This window comes from Amphibalanus amphitrite, unplaced genomic scaffold (genome assembly GCF_019059575.1).
Source record: "Amphibalanus amphitrite isolate SeventyFive unplaced genomic scaffold, NRLGWU_Aamphi_draft 000141F_arrow, whole genome shotgun sequence".
In the NCBI taxonomy this organism is placed as follows: domain Eukaryota; kingdom Metazoa; phylum Arthropoda; class Thecostraca; order Balanomorpha; family Balanidae; genus Amphibalanus; species Amphibalanus amphitrite.
In genome coordinates, this window is record NW_024881636.1 from 500,816 (window position 1) to 524,403 (window position 23,588).

Here is a 23,588-nt window from a genome sequence, read left to right on the forward strand (position 1 = left end):
GACAGAAATTCTCTTCGATCGAATCTATCCTGCTAGTAAGCAACATGAGGAGATGTTTAGTATGGTGCGACTAGTAAAAACGAACATGACATAGATTCGCCACATGCTATATGTTACATAAAACAGCACACTCATCAGTCCACGCACGGCACTCTGGCCTACAGCACAAGCCAGTCGACGCAGTAAGGCCGAATATGTTTTCCCACAGCACACGCCGGCCGGCCCGCTGAGCCACGGGTGCCACCCAGCCCCCACGTGCCACGTGGTGCCACCCAGGGCGCCGACAGCTCCGAGAGACGCCGACAGTGCTGTCGGCGACAGGCCGTCACACCCAAACACACAAACAGCTGGGCCGGAACGAGAGACGCGCCGGCCGAGACGTCCACACACAACAGAACTGTCGGGGGGTGGGTGGGAGGAGCCGGAAGAAGAAGAAGAAGAGAGGGAGAGGGAGAGGGAGAGGGAGAGGGAGAGGGAGAGGAAGAGGGGGAGGGAGAGGGAGAGGGAGAGGGAGAGGGAGAGGGAGAGGGAGAGGGAGAGGGAGAGGGAGAGGGAGAGGGAGAGGGAGAGGGAGAGGGAGAGGGAGAGGGAGAGGGAGAGGGAGAGGGAGAGGGAGAGAGAGAGAGAGAGAGAGAGAGAGAGAGAGAGAGAGAGAGAGAGAGAGAGAGAGAGAGAGAGAGAGAGAGAGAGAGAGAGAGAGAGAGAGAGAAAGGGAGAAAGGAGGGAGGGAGGGAGAAGTGTAAGAGTTCAGAAAAGAGGTGGGGATATAGGTAAGCGCAAATCGTGAAATGTTCTTCCGAAGTAAGCATATGTTCGAGAAGTTGACAACGGCAATAAATAAAAGGTTTAATACAGCATTAACACTGATAAAGATAGTGGCCAAATAGCACAGTCTTTTCATTTAGAGCACCAGTACATTCCCCCAACCTTGTCACTGGGTCAAAACCAAGCAGGAATAGGGCAAGGAGCCACACCATTAAAAGCATACACGAGCGGTCGTCCCTAGCTGTATAACCTCACGTGCACGTCCCTCAGTACGGCCAATACAAGCATCTCCAGCGAACCCTAACGACAGGTTATGAAACAGCAGCAATCAAGCAGCCGCCTATAAATCGAGGCCGTAAAATCTACACACTAATTCGTGACAGATTATCGATACTGCTAACGGCCCGCCGGACGCCACTAAATCAAACAGCGTCATCGAGATATCGGTTAAAATATCAACCGGACTGTATATACCGGGAGCTGGAGTTTGCTAGTTTTGCCATTACCCGCCCCAGGCGTTCCGGGCCACTAGTCCTGCGCGCCCGCCGACCTCTCCGCGGCTCGTCTGGTTTATCGAGGGCTCGTCCCCGAACCAGGCCGGTAGTTAATCCGACTCGACCTCCCGGCCGAACTTGGTCCATCGGCAGTGGCTGAAACTAACAGCCCGTGGCGGCGGAGGGTCCCCGGCCGGCGGCCCCGGCGTCTTCTGGTGACCTCAGGCGGCCCTGTCGTCTTCGGCCGACCCCGGGCGGTACATCCGTCCCAGACAGACGGACTCGGGACCACGTCAGCCGCCGGTCATCACTCCCGACCGCAGTCGTAAAAAGGCGACACCGACTGCCGAGACCGCGGCTCCACAGCTGCCCCATCAACGCGATCACGGCCTGTCTATCAACCAGGCTGGGGCACAGTGGCATTCAGGAGACATCATACTGACATAAACATCAACATCGTCAAGACATCAGCAGGCCACAGTATGTAGTCACCAGACCTACAGTCAACTGCATCCACGTGCGACAGAGATCAGCACACATACGCTGTAGCCGAGTAGCAGCACCGCGGCAGTGCGGGGCGATCAATGCCCCATCGGAGACGGAGGGAGGCACATGGAAGTCAGCTTCCTCCTCCCCATTTGTCCTCATAGGTGAGTCGCGCGGCCTTCCCCAGGGGAGCTCGGGGAATGGTGCTGCATTAGGCGCCGCTCACCGCGCCGAGACCCCGCGCGGGAGAGCGGGCAAAGGGGTGGGAGGCCAAGGGACGACCGACCGCGGCACGCGGCGCCACTCATCACACGGAGCAGAGGATGGTGGGCTATATTGACAGTCAGCTAAATTATGAAGGCGAGTTGACGGGCGAATGAATGGAGAAATTAATGAGCGAGCCAGCCAATGCGTGAATGAATTTGTTAATGAATAGTCAAGTGCATTGAGCTTGAAGCACCAATACAGACCAGACCAGATCATTAGCAGTTGCATCCTCATAGCTGAAAAGGGTTCGACGATCGCGAGGACGTACGAGGGCACAGTTTTCAGTTTCAGTCACGACCACTGAGGAGCGGGGCGGGGAGGGGGCGGGGACCTGTCCAAGGGCGGCGATGCATCAAACATTTACATGTTATTGGATGTTTTGTGCCGTCCTCGTGTCCAACGGACGGCCCCGGGCGGCGCGTGTCGCCGGAGACAGGTCGGTATGAGGGCCGAACCAGCGGCCGGACGGCCAAATGAGAAACCGGAAGGCGAAATTCTGGGCTCCAACGACCCCGAGCCAACGTCGATATCGTGGCCAAAGCGCAGCGCCTTAAATACAGCAGCGATGCTATCCCTAACAGCCATCGGTCTGTCCCGACCAAACGACAATAACAAACGACTCGGCAAGACGTACGGCCCTAATAATGACTATTACTCCCATAACTCCATCGGCTCGACAGGATCGCAATTCGACTCTATGAGTCACAGTTGATTGCATCGGCGTGCCATCGATTCCGGTCCGGCCGGCTGGGGACTGGGCACGTACGCACGGTTATTTACTGTGGACGTAACGGGACATCGGACTGCAATGAACCGCCACTGCGGCTCGTGCGGACCGCGTCCTTCCGCGTCTGTGCCCCCCGGAGACCCATTTCGCTGTCCATGGCCCGCCCATTGACCCAGTGAGGCGGCTGTGCTGGTGTCGACCGCACGCCGACGGTAGCCGCCACTGACCGGTGCGCACGGCGCGGCGGCACGTCGCTCTCGACGCGGCCCTGCCGGCGCCGCCGCTATCGACGACCTGCGACTGGCGCCGCCAGGTCGGAGGGGGTACAGGGGTCAGGGCGCGGCCGGCCCCGCCTGTCCGACACGGGGCTCGAGTGCCGACATGACAGCTACGACGGCCGACGGAAGACGTCTGCACGAGGAGACAGCATGCAAGGCGGCCACCGGGTCCGCAGCTTGTAGTTATGGTATTGAACGGAAAGACAACACCGCCGGTGGACAGCTACATTTTTGTCAACATGCAGACAACTGAAGACAAAACGGCCTCACTCAAAAAGAACCTGTAAATAAGACAAAGTAGATAGTAGGATGAAATTGCTTCGTGACATTAAAAGCAGCGTTTAAGGTACGTTTCAGATGAAGACAGATGAGCTGCTGGGAGCAGATGTGCCAATAATTCAATAATTCATCAGTTCCAGGCGGCGACTTAATTCGATAAACGAGTGCGGCCGTCGGATTTCGGAGTGATTTCAGGGACGGCGTCTCGGCGTCTGGGTGAGGTGTAATATCCGGTGTCTGTCGCTCTGGGCGTCGGTCGGCGGCCGTCTGTCTCCGACTGCTGTCCGAGGCGCGGGCACCGTCAGTCACCACCCTAGGAGCTACCGGCACCGCGCTGCTGCCACCGCCGCCAGCGCCGGTAGGTACTCTTGTCTCATGTGATGAGGGCGCCGGCGCACTGCCCTCACCAGCGCGGTCCCCTTTCACTCGAAACCAATGCCGCCTGTATCGTCACCATTTGCTCACCAGAACACCATCCACCCCCGCATTCGGCTCTAAAGTCTTCATCGCAGGGCCTTGCGTTCAAAGCACACTCAGAATCACATCAAGTGGTCATCAAGTCCACATCACACCTAATGGTCACCCCATACGACCTTCACGCTCAATCTTACAAAGCTCTCAGACTCACCCACACACACATCCCAGTCCACCCCCACACGGCCCCAGATCCACCCCCACACAGCTCCCAAAACTCACCCCCACACAACCCCCAGCCAACCCCACATAACTCTAAATCCACCCCACACTCCCCCGGGTCCGCCCACTCACCACCCCCGGTCACGTCCGTCCAAACTGCGTCGTTTCCTGCCGCTCAGTTGTCAGCTCCTGAGCGTCTGTGATGAATCGACAGCAGACACGACCGTCTGACCTGAAATCGGCGCCGCGGAGGGCTGCAGCCCGGCCGCATAGCTCCCAGCTGTCTGCGCGGTGCACCGCGCGCTGACGGCCCGCAAATGGCTCCAATTATTAGCGCATGTCACACTGATCAGACCGACAATTGGCCCATCTCAGCCTGGATTCATCGCCGTAAGCGCTGCAGAAGTTCAAAGATCGCCCGCCGTCGAGCTGATTGTGGCCTCCCAAATAGACTGGCTTTATTCACCAGCAGTCTGCAGCGCATTTCAGTCTCGCTCTCTTTTCTCGCAGTGCAGATGAGCCTTGCACGCGGCGGTGGATTCAATTCCACGGGAGTTGAGCACCGCTCCCGGGCAAACCGCCGACAAACTTCCAAACAGTCCTCGCCGAGTTGGGCCGACACACGAGTTAGTGTTTCAGTTAGAGAGGCATACACATGCAGGCAGACAGGCACACAGACACACAGCGGACAGACAGACAGACAGACACACAGCGGACAGACAGACAGACAGACAGACAGACACACAGCGGACGGACAGACAGACAGACTGGCTGCTGGGAAATGGCGCAGAAATCAGTCACCACGCCAACTGTCCTGATCTAGCAGCGATATTACAGTCCAGACGAATACAATATTAGATGGTTTGATACACATCTGTGACCTGGGATATATGGCGGAGTTTGTTGAAAATCTCGCATGGAAATATAACAGTCTGCATAAAGGAAACTTTTACCCGGAATCGGGTTTACAGAAACGTTAAAAGCGAACGGAAGCATCCATATTCCGAAACATCGCATAAGCAATATTGCCAGATACATAAAAGTCTACATCACTATCTCGCGTCTTTTCTTTCAGTCGCCAGTAAATGTTTCCGTTAACATATAATTGGAGGTTCAAGACCAAACACTCGCAAAATTTTGTAAAGCAAAATAAAATAGTGGACCGGTTCACCCACTGGTAAGCAGAGTGAATAATATGGTGGTAAGCAATATGATCTGACAATACAGAAAAGTACTTACTTATTCTCGAGCGAGCACCATCCGCAGTAGGGGTCTCGCGCCCCCAGACACTCTGAACACGTGGTGTACTGGTGACACTCCTGGACCTTGACCTTGGAGACCTGGCGGCACACAGACAGACAAACATCGGTCAGCTATTCAGTCAGACGGTGACAGACAGACGACCAAAGCAGGCCAGTTATTGGGTCAGCCGTGAAAAACAGACACACAACGCGGGGAGCTATTCAGTCAGCAGCAGAAAAAAACAGCCCATTGACCTCAATGAGTTGACCGAAAATGGCGACAGCAAACATACAGGGTAGACAAAATAATCCGCAAGTTAGCAGTATCGCCTAACCAATGGATAAAGCCAAACTGCACAGCTAGCCGATCACCCCCCCCCCCCCAAACACACACACACACACAAAGGAGCGACACTAAGGTCGATTCCCACCACATCACAAAGACGCGTCGTTGAGCGCCCAGTCCATTGAAGTTCCACCACTATGCACCGTTCCATCGCATACAGCGTCCCACCACTGTGACATCGATCATAGTTCCGGGTCCGCGACCCGGCAGCGCACGCACAGCGGCGAGCCTGACACACGCATATCTCAGCCTGGGGTCCGCGGCGGCCCTGAACGATGTCGCCCATCACGGCCATGGCGGATAGTGGATGGCCGCCGTCCGCTGTCGGGCGGGGAACACTCGGTCGTACCGCGGCACCTGCGACAGTCCACCGGTGACAGTTCACCGGGGACCGTCCGTCGTCGACTGTGTAGCGTCCACTGTCCGCCTTCCACTGTCCACATTCCACAGTCCACCGCCTACCGTCGACCGTTCACTGTCCGCTGTCCAGCGTCCACCGGCTTCGTCCACCAGTGATCCTCCATAGGGAGCGTCATACATCAGCTTCCGCGCCCGCCGCGTCACCCTTCGCTTTTTGTGTGGTTGATAGCATTGGACGAGGACGAAGGTTCATCCCAACTCTACAGTCGGTAACCAAGCTCTTCCGTAAATGGAGAGCCAGGACATAACAGGCGAGTGATGCATCTGGTGATGTCCGTTTGGATCGGTTCCGTCAATGCATTGGCATCCATTCTGGCATCCGTCATTCCACGGCACATCTCTATAGGCTCCGAAACCGCGGAGTAATTGAAGGAGAAAGATGAGGATCGTCCTGATGGAAGGCACGTCAGGGAAGGCGCTGAAAGGCGGTAGAAGAGACCCATCGGGTTGTGGAGAGAGATATGTGAGGATGGAACCGCCCAGCTGAATGAGGAGAAATGAAAAACGGAAATCCATCAGAGCACTGATGTGGTGGAAGAATTTCTACTCAACTCTGCGAGAACCAGTTAGACATTTTTGGACGTATGGAATGACACCAATTGAAGCGAAACGCTAGCCAAGCCTTGTCGGAATCCCCCCCTCCCAACCCGCAGGATTCTCCAGGGTTCCGCATGCGGCAGGACAAGGAAGCTGTCCTCTCCAGCCGTCGCGTTCCACAGGATAGGAAGGAACTGCGACCAGCAGGATAGGCAGCTGCCGCAGCTCGCAGGTTAAGGAAGCTGCCACGGCCCACAGGGTAAGGCAACTGCCGCGGCACGCAGCGCAACGAGTTTCAGCAGTCTCCCAGAGCCACCACGAAGGATAATGGGCTACTGCGGTCCTCAGGATAAGAAGCTGTCGCAGTCTCATAGGTGAGCGAGCCCCGCGATGACGGGCGGCTCGAGTCCCGGGCCCATCCATCGCGACACTCTACGGAGTCCGCCAGCGACTACACGGCAGCCAGTGTCGACTAAATCACAGACACATAGAGGGAGCGAGCACCCGAGCGCCACTGTAGTAAGGGACAGTGCGGTACACTGGACTGGGAAGAGCATTTCATACGTCTTTGTGTGAACAGTGAACACCCCTCAGGAGGGATGACATGACTGGGATGCTCGCTAAGATTAGGCGACTGACGTTCGGCAGTGACGTGGTCAAATCCAAAGTTGAGGAGATGACACAGAAACCAGATCTGCGGCTTACAAGTGAAGTGATGGTTCTAAGACACAAATAGGTTCCTTGCTAACCTAATCCACTATACGTTATTAGTTGAACCGTTCGTTTTTTTTAACGGTTTTTTTTTGCGACGCTAGCAGAGCACACGTTTGCAACCCATGGGTACTGCGATCTACACGTTTTAACGATGATTTAGGGCCGTTCGCGATGCCTTCCCCAAAATTTCCGGAGCAGAGTGCAGTCTGTAGCCATACATTGGATAGCCGTTTCACGGTTGGCTATGTCTGATGCAGTTAACTCTATGGCCAGACGGAATTCATCATTGCTGACTATAAATCCACCCATCGAGACCCGAAAAGTTGCAGTTCCAAATGGCTTCCAAGAAGGCATTTAAAACTCCAACATCTTTCCGTAGTTGACACTGACCTTGTCAACTGGTCAGCAAAATTTTTAATAACCAGTGCAGTTAGTTGGTGTGCCTATCAAATTCATAACCATTCTCAAACAATTGGTAGCATAAAAAGCGAAACATCTCCCATCCACGCAGGGAAGTCTGCTCAACAAATCGCCTCTTCTCCCCACCATCTAGTCGGTTGCTTTCTCTGCACATTTTGGACAGGAGAACGGAGCGTTCCAATTGTGTTTGGGCCGGAGCCGGCGCGGTCAGCGGCCACCGATCTATCGGCCTTGTTAGCCGCCGAGCTGCTACTGCCGTCCACGAAGAGGGGGGCCGTACCCGCTCCGTCCGCCCACCAGCCACCGGGACGCTCCGGACTCCTTTTTACGAGGCCCAGATACGCAGCTGCCCCATAAGCACCCGAGATTGGCTCGACGCTGTTCAAAATGGAAAGACATCAATACCAATCAACGCATAATCCACGTTTATAGGCATCTTAACCCGGTGGGCGCACAAAGACAGCCCGTTTTAACGGGCAAGCCACACACGGAAACGAAATGGCAGAGGATGATGAGTTAACTTATGCTGTAAAACGCATCATAAATTTGAATACATCCACTAAAACTGATTACACCGTGCTCAACGTCCGTAGATTCAATCAAACCTAGATGGCTGGCTATCGTCTTTTGTGACAAATTCAAACCGATACCGTTGCGAGTTTAATGTCGCGCACGTTTCGACAAAGCCCCACGGATCGGTAGGCGTCTCGGCGCCGTCCCGGGCAGTGCCCCGTGCCCAGGTCCGCCCTTCAGTGACGGATGACGGCGCCGGCCGCGGCTGACGTCTGAGATGACACATGTTCCGCGGACAATTCGCCCCAACATTGCAGCCGCCCATGACCGCTCTTCCGTCCACGTCATCATTCACTGTCGGCGCCGCGGGGAATGGCAAGTACTCTTCCTCGGACCGCAGGAAAGGCAGCCGGGTCTCTGAGCCAAACACCCCCCATCTGCCGAGCCAAACAGGGAGAATAATAGCCACCACCCACACTCGCTGCTGGATGCATTGGCGAACAAATACGGGCACCGTATCGGCCCACCCGTATGCCCGCGCACCGGTACACTAGATCACCTCCTCCCTGAGACGCTCGCCGCTCTGCCGGCGCCCGACACGTGTTTGTGTACGTGTGTGGGCCGGCCGAACGCCCTCGCAGCGGTCACACCGGGATTAATTGCACGCCAAGCGTCACCGAAATGAGCTCTGCAGGAAATACGACCGCCGGATAATTAATCGATAGCCAAACGGCGCGGCGGCCGCGGTCGGCGGCGCTGGGGAACCGTCTGAGCCGCCCGCGCGGTGACCGAGGGATGGCTGGGTCGAGCTGGAGGGTAAGGCACCGGGCGCGCGGGGGCGTGGGAGAGACTGGGATGAGGTGGTCGGTGAGAATAAAGATGGAAGCTGCATGAGATATACATGGGATGGTGGGTGATTGGCAATCATGTGGAGGTGGACTATCAATCGTGATAAAGCTGGAAATGATACTGGATAACGGCTAGAGAGAGAAGATAGAGAGAGAGAGAGAGAGAGAGAGAGAGAGAGAGAGAGAGAGAGAGAGAGAGAGAGAGAGAGAGAGAGAGAGAGAGAGAGAGAGAGAGAGAGAGAGAGAGAGAGAGAGAGAGAGAGAGCTCGGCGGATCGTGACCGGAGTGGCCCGCTCGCAGGCTAGCGCTGTCGTTCCCCGTCGTTAGCCAAAACCGTCGTGCCGGCGCCCACTCAGAGCCTAGATCAGAGACGGGTGGATCCGCTGCGGCACACGCACCGCCTCTTCACTGGCCGATCAGCCGGTATCTGATCACAGGCACCAGACCAGTTCGGCAACTGTCCATACTCGACACACAGAGACATAATTGAGGCTGGTCGGAGGAGGAGCGCTGCCACTGTACACTCACAGCCAGCCCGAGGGCGCGGTGTCCGAGGCCTGGGCTTTACCGTATGCAGGGCACGGATCGCCGCCCATCATTGATCAGTGATTCGGATGGCCCCAACCACCGAACGCTTACCAACGTCTCAATGCATTTATTCATTGAATATGTGACGGATCCACATCGCACTGACCGCAGCACAGTCGGCGCCGACTGCCAATTCATCGCGCCTTATACAGCGCCGGTGCTTGTGGGCTAACTGATGTTCAAACACAGGTCTTTGGAAGCAGATGGCGAGCATTTGCAAGTGCAGACCTTTTTGCCAAACATTTACCTGTCGATTTACCAATCCACTAATCATGCAGCATAGTTCCTTAACAGCAGTCGCGATAGATCGTACATGAACCCATCACACACACATTACACGGAGAACCACGAGGAAACTAGCTCCTGAATCAGCGCGACTTGAGCACGACACAGGGCAACGAGGTGGTGCGTCAGCAAACGGGTTTTTGGCGGAGCTAAGCACGCGACGAGCACAGCCGCGCACTGTCCGCGGCGGCATGTCGCCCGAGTGCCTCTAGCTATCCCCGCGACGGGCTCAGGCGATACGATATGATCTGAACACGCGTCTGGCGGAACTGTTCGACACAGGCAACTCTTCCGGTGACGTTTGCTCGGCAGATAGCCGATCACAATCAGGCCAGGGCGGGTGGTGATGCAACCGAGGCGAGCTCAGCTGGACAACGATCGGAGCGGACATCACAAAACGGGTAGGCGGGCAGGTTCCATCCTTACGCTTAAGTTTCCGGCAAATTGTGGTGAAGTGATATCCGAGACTAAACGACAAAACAATTACATGATTACCTTCAAAGAAACAAATCAAGAACCTATCCAACTCAAGAAGACATTTCAAGTTTCTGAACAGTGTCTAGAACAGTCTCCAGTTTTACAACTCCCGGCCAACAAAAAGCAGCTGACGCGCCTTTGATTTCCTCTTTATAGCCGGTAAAACGACCCGCCAGTGGTTCACGTCTAATAGAGCTCATTCACTCCTCTCTTCTTCGCCTCAATCATCCTAACAGCCCAACCAGACCATCCCAATCTCCAACCTCCCCGGGCCCATGTGTAGCCTCAAGCATGACCTGAGTACACCGGCACTACCCACTTTAGTCACACACTACACATGTCGCTGGTGGTCTCTACAACACAGCCCACACGCGGCGGACAGAGACAAACGTTACCTGGGCGTGCACCACATTTGTAGGCTGCGCGCCACAACTGAAGCAGTGTGCACCCCAAATGCAGCGGTACGATTACCATCTCCGGTGCCCTGAGCGGGATTTATGGGTCCGTGTTCTGCTCCGTGTAAATTGCCTCTCAGCGGGCCACCGCTGGCAAGCCGTGTAAAGAGGAACGCAACGCACCTCAAATGACTACCGAGAACTTCTTCCTGGCTGGGGGAGATATTGGGAGACGTGATATAGCTTGAACATAGCCCTAAAGTAAACAGATACGCACGGTAAGCACTCACTTCCTTGCATTACGAAACGCAGCCGGCACTGTTATGCGGCACAGTCTGACTTCAGGCGTCTACCACTAGTGCCATCTAGCGAGAGAAATATAAGCCACCAACTCCACCGCCATCACGCGCTCCAGCCGTACCGCGAGTCGCTGCGTTTGAGGCTCGGTGTGGAGGAGCGACCTATGTGCAGACCGTGCCGCCCGAGGCGCCTCTGCTCCGGCAGCAATTAGTCGCCTGCCGCTGCTCCGGACGGCCAACTTTGATCCCGGGCCGGAGCGAAAAACAGACTGCGGATGGAGCCGCCCGGCCCGGGCTCCAGAATTCACTCCATATTCGGCCGCCTTAGTCGACTCACGTGCTCACCGAGACTGCATCTGCCTCTTTAGATACAGGCCCGGTGCTGGTGCCGTGAGTGTGATGCATGAACACCATGCAAGCCTTGTTTGGTCAGTATCTCCTGCTCGCCCACAAACAAGGCTGATTTGTCCACCTTCCACTCTGATCAGCAGCGCTGCACTCTCATCAGAGAGCAGCACGCACGGTCAAAGGGGCGGCCCAGGAACTGGCTAATGACGTGGAGCATGACAGCACATCACACATATGTTATGTGCCATCAGATGATGTATGAAGCACCGACACGGCACCGGCCGCGGCCGGCTTCCGCAATTATTCATGGCCAGTAATGAAGGAAGGTGTTGACAGGACCGAGTCTATCTTGCAACTTGCAGGCATACTCGTGAAGAAAATGTCATCTATGCATACACAGACCTATCTTAGAATCCAGCGAACCATCAGCATTCGTACTCCCGCCTGAACCAATCCGGCGTCGGCATTCTACCGACGAAGCACCGCACGCAACGCCCCAAACAACACCTCCCCGCTCGCGTGCCGCGCACGAGCACCTGCAAACCACGTACGGTTCGTTAAAAGTTGTTAATTCCCCACGGTCATGCACCGCTTCCGTGCCGTTATTTACGCGTGCTCCACTTCCGAGGCCGGTTATTTACGACTGGTCCGTCCGGTGTTGGCCGGTGTGCGTTCGGGTGCCGTGCAAGTGCACTCACTGCACTAGTGTAAGGAGGCAGGTCACAGGACGTTACATGGGGTTGGACGGTGTCAGGGGTCAGTAGGACGTGGGCCGAGGGGGAAAGGGCAGGTGACTTACGGCGGTCCGTCGACCATGCCCAGCGCTCCAGTCCCGCACCATTGCGCAATGCCCCGTCGCCACCACAGCTGACCCGCCGGCCTCCCAGTATAGCCCTGCCGTCCCACGGGTCAGCTACTGAGCAAACGGGCCGGCATGTTGACCGAGCTCATACAGCCGGCTCATCTGATCAATCAGTCGCCGTCACACACCGATCGACCGGGCCGGTCCGGGGAACGCTGGGCACACCGGCTCCGTACCCCGGGTGATGGTGATGTCCTCTGACAGAGCGGCGGTAGTCGCCCGTCCGGCAGACCATCGCCGGGTCACCCACCGCTCCGACCCCGCTCCGACCGGCAGCGTCGGTCCGCCGACCGCGCGGGGTGCCGTCTCCATCGGCCGCCGCCCAGGATCAATGGCCGCCGGCGGCGCTTACCCCCGCCCCCCGCCCCCACCCCGCCGCAGCCGCCCAGTCAACAAGTCGCTGTCGGCGGCCGGTGGGCGGCAGTCAGGAGCGACGGCCAGGCCAGGAGGGATGGAGTGGGGCCGGGTCGACCCCAGCGGTCAGACACTGACCAGACGGCTGCCTCGGGTCGACACGCAGCCGCACCGGGAGCCGAAATAGCCGTCACAGCAGTCCGACGCCCCTGACACTCCCTCCCTCTGCAGTTCTACGTCCTCTCCCTCTCCCCTCGGGCGTCCAGAGCAAATAATTGCCGCGGGCGCCGACACCGAAAACAATTTCGGCTGTCGATCTATTAATTTCCACGGCGGGTGCTCGTCCCGGGCCAACGGCAGAGTGCAGGGAATCATCGTCAAGTGCCGACCCCGGGCAGGGGCCAGTCTGAATACACACTACAAAATAGCAGACCAATCAACTCAAGGTAATTCTGATCGCATCACAGAAGCACAAGTACGCAGCTGACGCTCCCAGTATATCTCTCGGAATATCCCTCGCACCCTCTGCTGTCCGACGAGCGGCTAGCGGCCGGCTGGAGGGTGCGTTAGCGCTGCACAGCAAAGTAAGCACCCGTGTCGGCCATCGCACCCAATTGACAATCCGTGTGAGTAACGACAGAAGCCGCATACCGACACCGCGCCCGTCGTCGGACTCGTAATTCTCATGAGCTGCAGCGTATTGACTGAGCGGCCGGCCAGCTGTGCAAACGTTAGTTCTCGGCCGGTGCAGCGGGGTCGAGCTGCAGCCGGTCGTGGCCAAAAACCAACACCACCCGGCCAAACGGCAGTGTCCGCGCCAGCCTGGGACCGCCAAGGCTGCTGACGTATACACGGGCATGTGGAAGGGCACGGCCCACTTCCCGGCACGAATCGCACCCAGTTCGTGACAGGGCTGGGAAAACGCTGGGAATACCACCATTGGGACCAATCGTGTTATAGCTCGGTGTTGTCCGACAATATTGCTGCAGACAGGCTGATTCATACCGCGTACGCAATTGGTCTTTGCAAAATAGATTGCCTAACAATTACGCTGCTATGGTGACAAAATACATTACGGGAAAACAACTGTCAGGTAAGTGAGTTTTCTGTCCGTCCGCGTAAAAACAAACAGAGGACCCGGCAGAGTCCATTATCTAGGGACAATAGTGCCGTGGACGTGCTCACATACACAGAGCTGGGGCGGCTTCCGCCCGTGCCGGCCGGCGGAGTGGGGCGGCGGCCGGGCGGGGCTCGGCCGATGGCGCACATTCAATTTACCGGCCCGCTGACTGCGCGTGACGGCCACGGCAGCTCTAAACACAACAGGGTCGCCGCCATGGCCCGGCCTTTGTTGGCAGGAACAGGAAACGATTCCAACTGAGCCGGCGCCATCCGCGGGGAGCAGACATCAGTCAACCACCGCGCCCGACGCACCGGGTCCCACACACCCCTCCAATAGTGATAAATGATTCAGACGCTGATATCAAAACCGACACCCTGCCAGCCCCGCCGCGCTGCCAGTCTCCGCGCGGGACAGTGGGAAGGGGCTTAGGGGAGGGGCGCACAGGCAGGCAGCGCTAAAACACGTGCGCCTCGCAAGAAACCCGGTAGCACCAGCCGCGGTAACACTAAGTGACGGCGAAAGTTTCCGCCGCGCCTCGGGCGTGACGACGATACACCAACTTCCCAGCGGCGCACAATGGGCCCAGGGCGGCGCACAGTGCCACAAACTCTGCCCCGAGTGGCGAAATTCACAGCCGGAGTCGGGGAGAAAAATGGGCGCCACGTGGGGACCGCCCCGAGAGCCCCTCCGGCCGAGAGACGCCTGCAGTTCCGGCGGCAAAAACAGCGCACCGCGGCGCCGAGCGTGAGAACACCAACACAGGCCGGCCAGACAGTGAGTGGCGCGGATGTGACGAGAAATGGCGGACCGCCATCTTCTTGGCAGGTATTGTTCGGGACTCGGGAGTCGGCTGGACAGAGTGCCAGAAACCGAGCGGCGGCAAACGCATGGCAAACGGGTGCGTGCCCGCCACCCGGCATGAGATGAGAACTATGCATGCATGGCACCATAACTCCACAAACGCCTTTGGAGCACCCAACTTCTAAGAGCTATCCCAAGTCCCAACCACACGAAAACGAGCAAATGGCTCACACAGCCCTACCGGCATTTCAGACCTGAGAGGACCAGTGCTGATTCGATTACATTCACCTCGTGAAGCCGCTTCCTCCCGCCTTGCAGTGGGTGCCCACTGGGCTGGGTGACATTTTCAGCTCTGCCCACCCGCCGGCGGATATTGGCAGCCCCGTGGGGTGTCTATGACACCACAGCGGGCGCGAGTGGAGCCTTAGAGGCAGCATCTGAGGAGCCACGCCCACACAGCACGAGGCTTTCTGGAAATATATAATTGTAGGTACCGGTTGGTACGCTCGGCTTCCGGAACTTGAATGGAGATCAAGTGGCCTCGTGGAACGGTTGAATATAATGTGCACAAGCACGCGGTCGCTCTTCTTTATTAGTAAAAAAGTTGCATTCATAAAATCCTTACATTCGTGTCGTCGACTATTCCAAAAATTCCAACCATCATGTCAACCTAATTACCTACCAGAAGTAGGCAGCAAACAAGCTTATAGAAAACACATCATGTTTACGCTCATCATCTGCAATTTCCCATAGCAAACATCTGAAGAAAAAAATAAAAAAGGCGTCAGCCTTGCCACGTCCATCAGACATAGCTATAAACTACGCTGTTGCAGATACCACTAATGGAAGCTTGTCGCCAAACAAACCAAGTCGCTGCGTAGGGACATCCTAGCAAAACATCGTAAATATACATTCCACGAGCCGTTCCATTGCAACTGCATTACTGCCATACAATTACCAGCCATGTCCCAGGCCTATAACGTGCTTTATCGGTGACACGACGAGCACCACCACAAATGCGAATGTCAGGATGACAATGCTTGGTGTGCCCCTGACCCGACGGAAGCTAGCGTCCTTGCCGTGGAGCTGAGCTGCTACCTGGCCACTTGCAGGCATGGAAGACCGACGAGTCTCCATGTGCACCGCAACTCCATGGCAATGACCTGCTACTGCTGGGGGAAACAAGCAGTTCCCCGCACACCAAACCATGCAGCCCTTCAGTGCTCTGCTGAGTAGTCACTACTGAGCGCAGTGGTTGGTCCATGTGAGCCCGGACGTTTATCAGTGGCGGCCAACCCCACAGGTTCCTCTCACCAACAACGGTCCATCTGCAGCCACAGCCTCGCACATTTTACAGACATTTGCCTCAGCTCACAGGCTGGATCAGCCTCCGCTTTCTGTGGTAGCTCACGCACACCTCAGCCGTCCAGCTTCAGGTCCAGTCGCGAGCCATGGTACCCCGCAGCCCTCCAGCCCCATCACAGCTCTCCAGCCGTCCAGTCCCTGTTCTCGGGCTCCAGCCCCAGATCACCAGCCATCCAGCCCGTGTTCTCAGCCCCAGTCGCAGTCCAGCACGACAAGACGAATGACCGGCGGCCGGCGACACCCCCGACATTTATCATAGCCGGATTAGAGTGGCTCACTGGGGTGGGTGGGGAACAGGGACGCTCGAGTGGGGAACGACAGACCTCGTAGTGACGGTGGTCAGTGAGTGAGGCAGCTGGATGCATATGGGGAAGGGGTGGTAAGAACGGGCGACCGAACGGGATCAAACGGACAACAAAACTATCAGCAAAGGCATATAACAGATGAGAGATCGGAGAGACAAGACAAAGGGCAAGCGATTGAATGGAAGGGAAGAGGAAAATAACAGCAGACCCTAAGTGTTCAAAGTAGTAAGTATGACAGGATAGTCCCAAATTCCCGCCCTCTCTGCCAGTCCCCACTGGTCGCATCTGGTGCTGGTGCTGGACACTGGTGCTGACTGCTGGTGCCGCAGACTCACCTTGCTGCTGGTCATGACGTAGAGGTGGTGCTGGCGCGGGTCGAAGCGCAGGTCGGGTAGCACCTTGTGGCCGGGCTGGACGGGCAGGTCGGCGTACTGAGTGGCGCTGACCTGGCGGTCCAGCGAGCCCGGGTCGGCCTCCATCACCACCTGCAACACGGCGCCGCCAGGTCAGGAGGACATACATCGACACAGAATAATACACACGCTTTGGTGAGCAGATGTTTAGGCGGAGAAACGTTGAGATGGAAACAGAAAGATCTTAAGAGAATACATGACATGGGAAAGGGGTCCTTTTTTGCAAAAAAAAAACATGTACTTTAAAAGACAGCCAGTTACATAACTAACGAAAGAAATGCCAATGGAGCCCTTTATTTAAAGCAGTGGACTATTTTGAGCAGAGGACTAGTCACCGTGTCCCCTTGTCACACAACCCACAGTTCAGCCACGTGGCTTCCCGGTTCGCCGGAAATTGGACCGTGTTCGGACGTGTCAATTAAACTTGCAGCAAGTGAGTTGTCTGAATTAATTCTCAGCTGTGCCCCGTTCCTGCGTGATTTATGGGAGCTCGACGCCGGTCGCTCTCTCCACCCGAAAGAGTCGACGCGAGCCACCTCCCCACCGGGGGCACAAGACCGACAAGTGTCACTCCACAACGCGACGCTTGTGTCAGTCTATCCACAACACACCAGCATCATCACGAATTTACCGCAGCAGCGGCGGCGGAGGACGGGTGAGCATAATCAGCCCCGACTGGAAAAAATGCACGCTTTCGTCGAGAACTCGAGCGTAGTTGGGCGTTTGCGCCGAAAATTTTCGGCGTACTTCGGCGTAAATCGACGGCTTGCGCCGAAATTTTCGGCGTACTTCGGCGTAAATCGCGAAAAAACGTCCGGGGAGTGGCACCAACCCCCCTCGGCCGGCGAGGGTTAAATGTCTTCGGGAGTTTAACATCTTAAATATCACTTATCTTGTCTCGTATTCGTCTCAGGGTATTTAAGTCATGTTCAGTGAACCTGATTGCGACTCTCCCACGGCGGGAACAGTTCACCGATCCAGAGTGAGGTTATGGATTGTTGGATCCCCTAGTTCAGATAACGTATGCTATCGTGCGCGTATTGACCGTTGTGATTCCTGTATTTCCGGCGTGTGGTTTGTGAGCGGACGCTGGCAATCGGTCCCGCGTGGCCTGGTATCTGCCCGATCCCATCGGCCGTGCTTGCACCACGCCTGTTGAAGGCCCCGTCAGGCGTCAGTCACCGGCTGGGCACTACTGCTGATCAGAGCCGGGCAACAAAATAAAGGTTACGTTATGGAACATGCCAGTGAGTTTGTGAGTCAGGAGATTTTGTGATAGCGAACCCTGGTGCTCGGTCCCGCATGGCCTGCTGATGTCTTTTGTCTGCCCGATCCCGTCGACCGTGCCAACAACCGTCTGTAGACAGTAGTCACTGGAAGACAGTCACACACACGCCAGCCCCCCCCCCCCCCCCTCAACGAAAAGTGCGTGGCTACAGCCTGCAGCCATCAGTAAGCCTTGAAAATTTTCGGCGCATGAAGCATGGCTTGGTAAAATAATTTCGGCGCATAAACCCTTGCGCCGAAATTTCGGCGCATCACCTCCGCCGAGAACTTCAGCGTAGTGGAGGCATTTTTTCCAGTCGGGTAATCAGCCCACCACGCCTCAGCTCTGTCGCGCCCGGCGGAGGTTCGCTCGGAGCTTCCCCAGGCCCACCTCCGGTCCAAGTGTTTCTCCCCAGCCCGGGGCAGCGCGCCGGTCCTCCGTGATTAAAATTCTTCCCCAACTGGCCTCTAACTCGGGGCGTCAGCCGACGCGCTAACTATCCGTATCGGGAGAGGCGTGCAGTGGGTAGGCTGGCGCTACCGCCAGCGCTGCGATTGCGTCGTCTGTGCTACTGGAGGCACTGGGTGCGCTGAGTTGCATCGACTTGCAGTTCGGCTAGCCCGATTGCGGATGTGGTAGTAAAGACTCAGTCTTTTCCGCAGCAGGCCGCCCACTTAGCAGTCGGAGCAGAACAACCTTATCAAACTAATGATAACCAAGTTTAAGCTTTGCGGGACCACTCACTTCGCAGAATTTCTCCAACTTCGACTATTTTTAACCGAACCTAATTTGCTCTAACTGGTCGGAGCAGCGCCGGCCAGTGGAGCGGATACGACCCCACCCCGTCGAGCGCACCCTCTCTGGTCAGTCAGCCCGCATGGGGCACCTCTATGCGACGCGCGTCGTTGTTGCGTCGGGGCTCTGTCGTTTTATAGACGTCCAAACAATGGCTCCCGGCGGCGCGGGGCGCGGCGCGCGGCGGTCGACGGGCCAATCGATGCCGGGCCCGCAGCAATAAGGACCGACACGATAGCTGGCCCGGCGGCGCTCCGGAGGCCAATCACGGTAAGCATACGGACAGATACGGCCCGACCGTACGGACATACGGCCCGTCCAGCCGCCGACCCGCCGGGATCGAACGGCCGCGCAGCGACAAAGTTTGGTAATGAATGCTTTACAAGACAGGGAATCGCCAGGGGGACCGGCAGCATTCGACAAACATCGCCGAAAGCGGGGCAACAAGTAGCTGCATTACGAAACAAGTTCATAACTCGGGCCGGTTCGGAAAGTTGGCTCGCCAGGGGCCATGCTGACAGCTGGTCAATTTAGAGCGCTGTCTTACAACGAAAAATGCGCAGCGAACTGCCGTCCAAAACGAAAACAAACACGTCATGCTTTGTTAATTCAAATTAGTAATATGTACATCAGATTCTGTAGGCTTGCAAGGCGGCACTAGTGCATCAACACCTTGCAAAGTTAGGTCAGGAGTGATAAAATGCAAGACTGACATATGTTAGCAAGTAAAAAAGACGCCTAGATGTAGCGGAAAAAGTAGCACGGCAGCCCTAGAGGCGGTCAAGTCCATCTATCCATCTCTGAGAAACGGCTCCTCAGAACTGAAATAAATCCCGGTCTGAGGGAGGCTGACAAAATATATAAACCACCGGTGGGTCGTTAAATAATTTATAAACCGTGCAATGGCCTAATAAAATACAGAAGGCAGGCCAAACGGGTTCGACGTAAGCTTGCTGTCTGGTTAGTCGAGCCAGACGGTGATAAAACAGCGAGCCAGCCAAGGAGAGAGAAACGAACTTCAACGGGGTGACATAAATTCACGGACAGAAACCGCCAGACTAGGGACACTCAAATGAAACGCCGATTAACATCCTGGTGTGGGAACTAAACTGCAAAGAAAAGGGAAGTGAGAAAACGGCCCAGCTATGACAGTGCGCGACGGAACACGATGTAATCCTTATACTTGTGAGCCTAGGCGTTTCGGGTTTTGGCGAGAGTTGTTTCTCCAAATATCGCACAGCTGTCAGAATATCCCAATTTTGTACCCCTCTCCTCTGTCTCCCCTCTCTCTTTCGGTCATGAGGTGGTAGAGTTACTCGGTCTGCACCTCCAATTCGCCGGGACCTGCCACCGATGGGAAAAGTTCCCCACTCAGCCCCGTTAACGGAGAGCGATGGCCGCTGAAACATCGATATATCACTTATTTGAAATTAACTCGCGGCGCGCGTCAGGCCGCTAAATTTGCCCCGGTTCCGGCGCAGCATCGGACGGGCAGTCTGTCGGACGAAATGGTCGGCGCACACGGAGACTGAATGACCTGAACCGGGTGTAACCGGCTCGCGCACAGCACAGCCATCGAGCAGAGAGCCATCGAGCGGAGAGCCATCGGCCCAGCCACCGCGTCGGTCGGATGAACTAGCGGAACACGTGTAAAGAATAGAAGGGAGTCCCTAGTGAGACATTAGTCAGGAGGGGCGCTACCCAGCACAAAACAAAGCGGCGGGAGCGGGCACGGCTGCGGAAAGGACAGAAATCACTTAACGCGGTAGGTTGCGTAGTTGAAACGCTGAAAGCCGGTGCAGCGCCGTGCGTCTCTCTTAAAAGGTAGCCGACGCAATCACTTGCCACTGTAAACCAGCTAGAACAGCCGGCGGCACTCTAGCGAGAGTGAATGATTTTCAGCCCAAGCACCACCATCATAAGCCACTGCAACAGCAGATGAAATTCCACATTCCTTTAGCATTTCACATAGCTCGGATTCACCCATCCCAGAATACTCCACAGATCGATAGGTAGCCCACAAAGTGGCGGCGTCTTGCCACCGGCGCCAAATTTGTTGCCGGCGCCACTTTGCATTCATCTATCACCTCGGCGCATCCGGGCTCTGTATTATTCATCGGCACTGGTGCGATGCATCATTAGCTGATGCAGTGCCGCGCGCCGGCTGACAACACAGGCGGCGCAGATTGGCGGCGACAACAGGCGCCGGCGCCGGGTCTGTTCGATAGCTGTGCACTGTGGTCAGCGCTCACAGCGGGCGCTGACCGGGCTCACACCGGTGTCCATTCACTATTTATCACTCTTTATGACAGCGACTTGATTGCTGCCGCAGGTGCGGATTGCATGTGTCCAATTCAAAGTTCGATCCTCGTCACCGCAAAAAAAAAAAACAGAACAGCGTACGGTTCGATACCACAGACCCTGATAAATAAACGAGTGTGGCCCGTACTCTTTATAACGCCCCTGTCACGCAAGGTCCGTTCACAGAAGCTTTGATGCGGCGGCAATCACTCATCCGACGCGCGACCTCTGGGACTGACCACCGTTAGCCGGACGGTCCCCACGACTCCACCACACTTTCCCGCTCAGTCACTTCCTGTGCAGTTGGCTGCAATGGAACTGCAGCACCGCGGCAAATACGCACCATCACGCCCCAGCACTACCGGCTCATACAATGACACCCAGTCGCTGACCGCCGGAACACCGAGTGCGCGGAACCGCGGTGGATCGCGTTGGACACGATCGCGTCAGCGTAAGCCGCGTCATCCGCCGCTGCTGTTGTGGCGCAGGTTATAATCCCTCACACCGGCGGTGTCCCGGCTCGGTTCTGTTCGAATCCCTGGCCCAATCTTACCAAATGCCGTGAATGCGCATTCACGGCATTTGGTAACATTCAGAACTATTCCGCATTCACTTATTCATTCGTTCAGGCAACATTCATAATTATTCACGCCATCAAAATCATTGGACAAGATTAACTGGATAAAAATAAACAGGATTTCTTTGATATGAGTGCCGCAAACTCCGGCCAGTGCTGCCAAATCCTATTTACGGCATTGGTAAGATTGGGCCCCTGTTCCTGCCACCACTGTCAGCGTAGCTGTCTGTCGTCCGTGCTGTCACTGTGTTCAGCTGTCAGACAGCCGTCGAGGAGTCGAGATACACGAACGTGCGTGCGCTGCACAGGCGCTTATACGTGGACAGTGGATAGGCAGGAAGTGTGTGGTGGGTCTTAGTGCCACGTTCTCAGCACTCCTGCCTCACATACGGGTGACGTCAGAACCCACCACTTTCCACGACACACTGACGAAATAGCGACCCGGCTCGATGCAGACATCACCCTTCTTAGAGTGTTGCACAGGTCAGAAGTCAGGTCAGGTTGACCACACCTCGCCACTAGGTGGCCCGGTGAGCCAGTCAACGGCCCCAAATGACGAGACGGAGACTATCAACAAACATTGGGCAACAAATATTGTGCAACAGAGGCGCGAACTTTTCCCATTAGGAGTTATCAGCACTATCAAACGTTTTGTCAATAACGGACGATAGTTTGTAGCTAAAATGAGGGGCTTCACGAGGCATCTTCTAATGAAACACCGATGAGACACAATGGCGACAAGCTACTTCCATTCAGCAGTACAAACTCGGGCGAATGTTGACCTTTGGCCTTGGCCATTTCAATGCAACCATTGACTGCAACGAAGCCACCTGTCACTACAGAACATCATCGACTACTGAATAACAAACCTATAGCTTTTGGTCTGCATCATAAGAAGTGCCACTTACATAACATCATTGAAATGGCAAACCCAACGTAGCCACAACTTAACCACACCATCACAATGGAAGCCGCGATTCCCTCGCCTTTTGAAGTACAGGCCCAACATTATGTAACCACGATAGAGTCACATGACCAGCGTTGTTGAAACTAACCCGGTCAGATCACCAAAAATGGCATCATGTCCATTCAACACTGTCAGTCGGACCCAATTTATATAGGCCACATTGGGTGTCGTCCGCGCAAGACTGCCCCATTCAGACACAGGACAAAGAGCGCAGTGACCGGGCGCGTCCTCACCGGACGCTCCCCTCACACACACGCGCGACCCTGACCCGGCCACCTCCCGTTCTGTTCGCACTATACGGCTGTCAGGCCGGGCACCCCACTGATTGGCGCATTGAGCGCCGGCCGAGGTGTCACTCCAACACAGCGGGACCGGCCGCCCTCCATGGGCCGGCCACACACGGCGGGTCACACGTGTCCAGGTCCACACACAGAGCATAGATAAGGAACGCACAGTGTGCGTGCGACATAGTACCTACTCCCGCAGTGTGGCAAAGCCAGGTCTTCGGTTGTCACAGGATGACACTGCTCGCTTAGTGCGACTCTTGGTTATACTTCAGCTCCGCCCTTCCTGACTAGAGCCCAACCTGCCTTATCCCATCCCAGTCTACCTAACAAGCCGAGGAATCAGTCTAACCCATCCGACTCTATCCCAGCCGGTGATCCCATGCGGTCCGACTAACACGGGCGCTTTTCCTAGCCCACCTGACTAGCCAAGCTTCCCAGTCCACTTCGGCTGACCCCCAGATGGCTCGGCCTATCCCCCGAGATGCCCACCATCTAGTGTATTCGCTCCGCTCTCCGCGCATACAGAGCGACACCGTAATGATGTAGCCGGTCATCCGAAGGACAGACACCAATCTCACGCCATCTGCATAATTCTGCGCGGCCGGTCACAGTATAAATTCGCCATTAGTTGCGCCCCGCCGTCCGATACAGGTGGAAAATCGCCGTAATGCGGCGCGCCGCGCTCTCCATAGAGCGGCTAATGCGGCGCACTGACGCAGGCCGTAGCCGTAGCCGGCAGATGTGGTATGTGGCGACATATGCACGGCTCAGACTGGACGGTAACGGGATGACGGCGATCGGCCTCATT

The 23,588-nt window shown here is 56.1% G+C and overlaps 1 protein-coding gene across 4 annotated transcripts in view; it reads right to left on the reverse strand.

The window, feature by feature from the left end:
• Positions 1 to 23,588, reverse strand: part of LOC122382513 (plexin-A2-like) — a 115,776-nt gene that overhangs the window by 31,782 nt on the left and 60,406 nt on the right. For 3 of the 4 annotated variants that reach the window (XM_043367922.1, XM_043367921.1, XM_043367923.1), the window contains 2 exons: positions 16,509 to 16,658; positions 5,172 to 5,272 (listed from right to left, as the gene is read on the reverse strand). In XM_043367922.1, coding sequence (XP_043223857.1) covers positions 5,172 to 5,272; positions 16,509 to 16,658 — 251 coding nt within the window. The remainder of the gene's footprint in view (positions 1 to 5,171; positions 5,273 to 16,508; positions 16,659 to 23,588) is intronic. The other variant, XM_043367924.1, reaches the window with a different exon arrangement.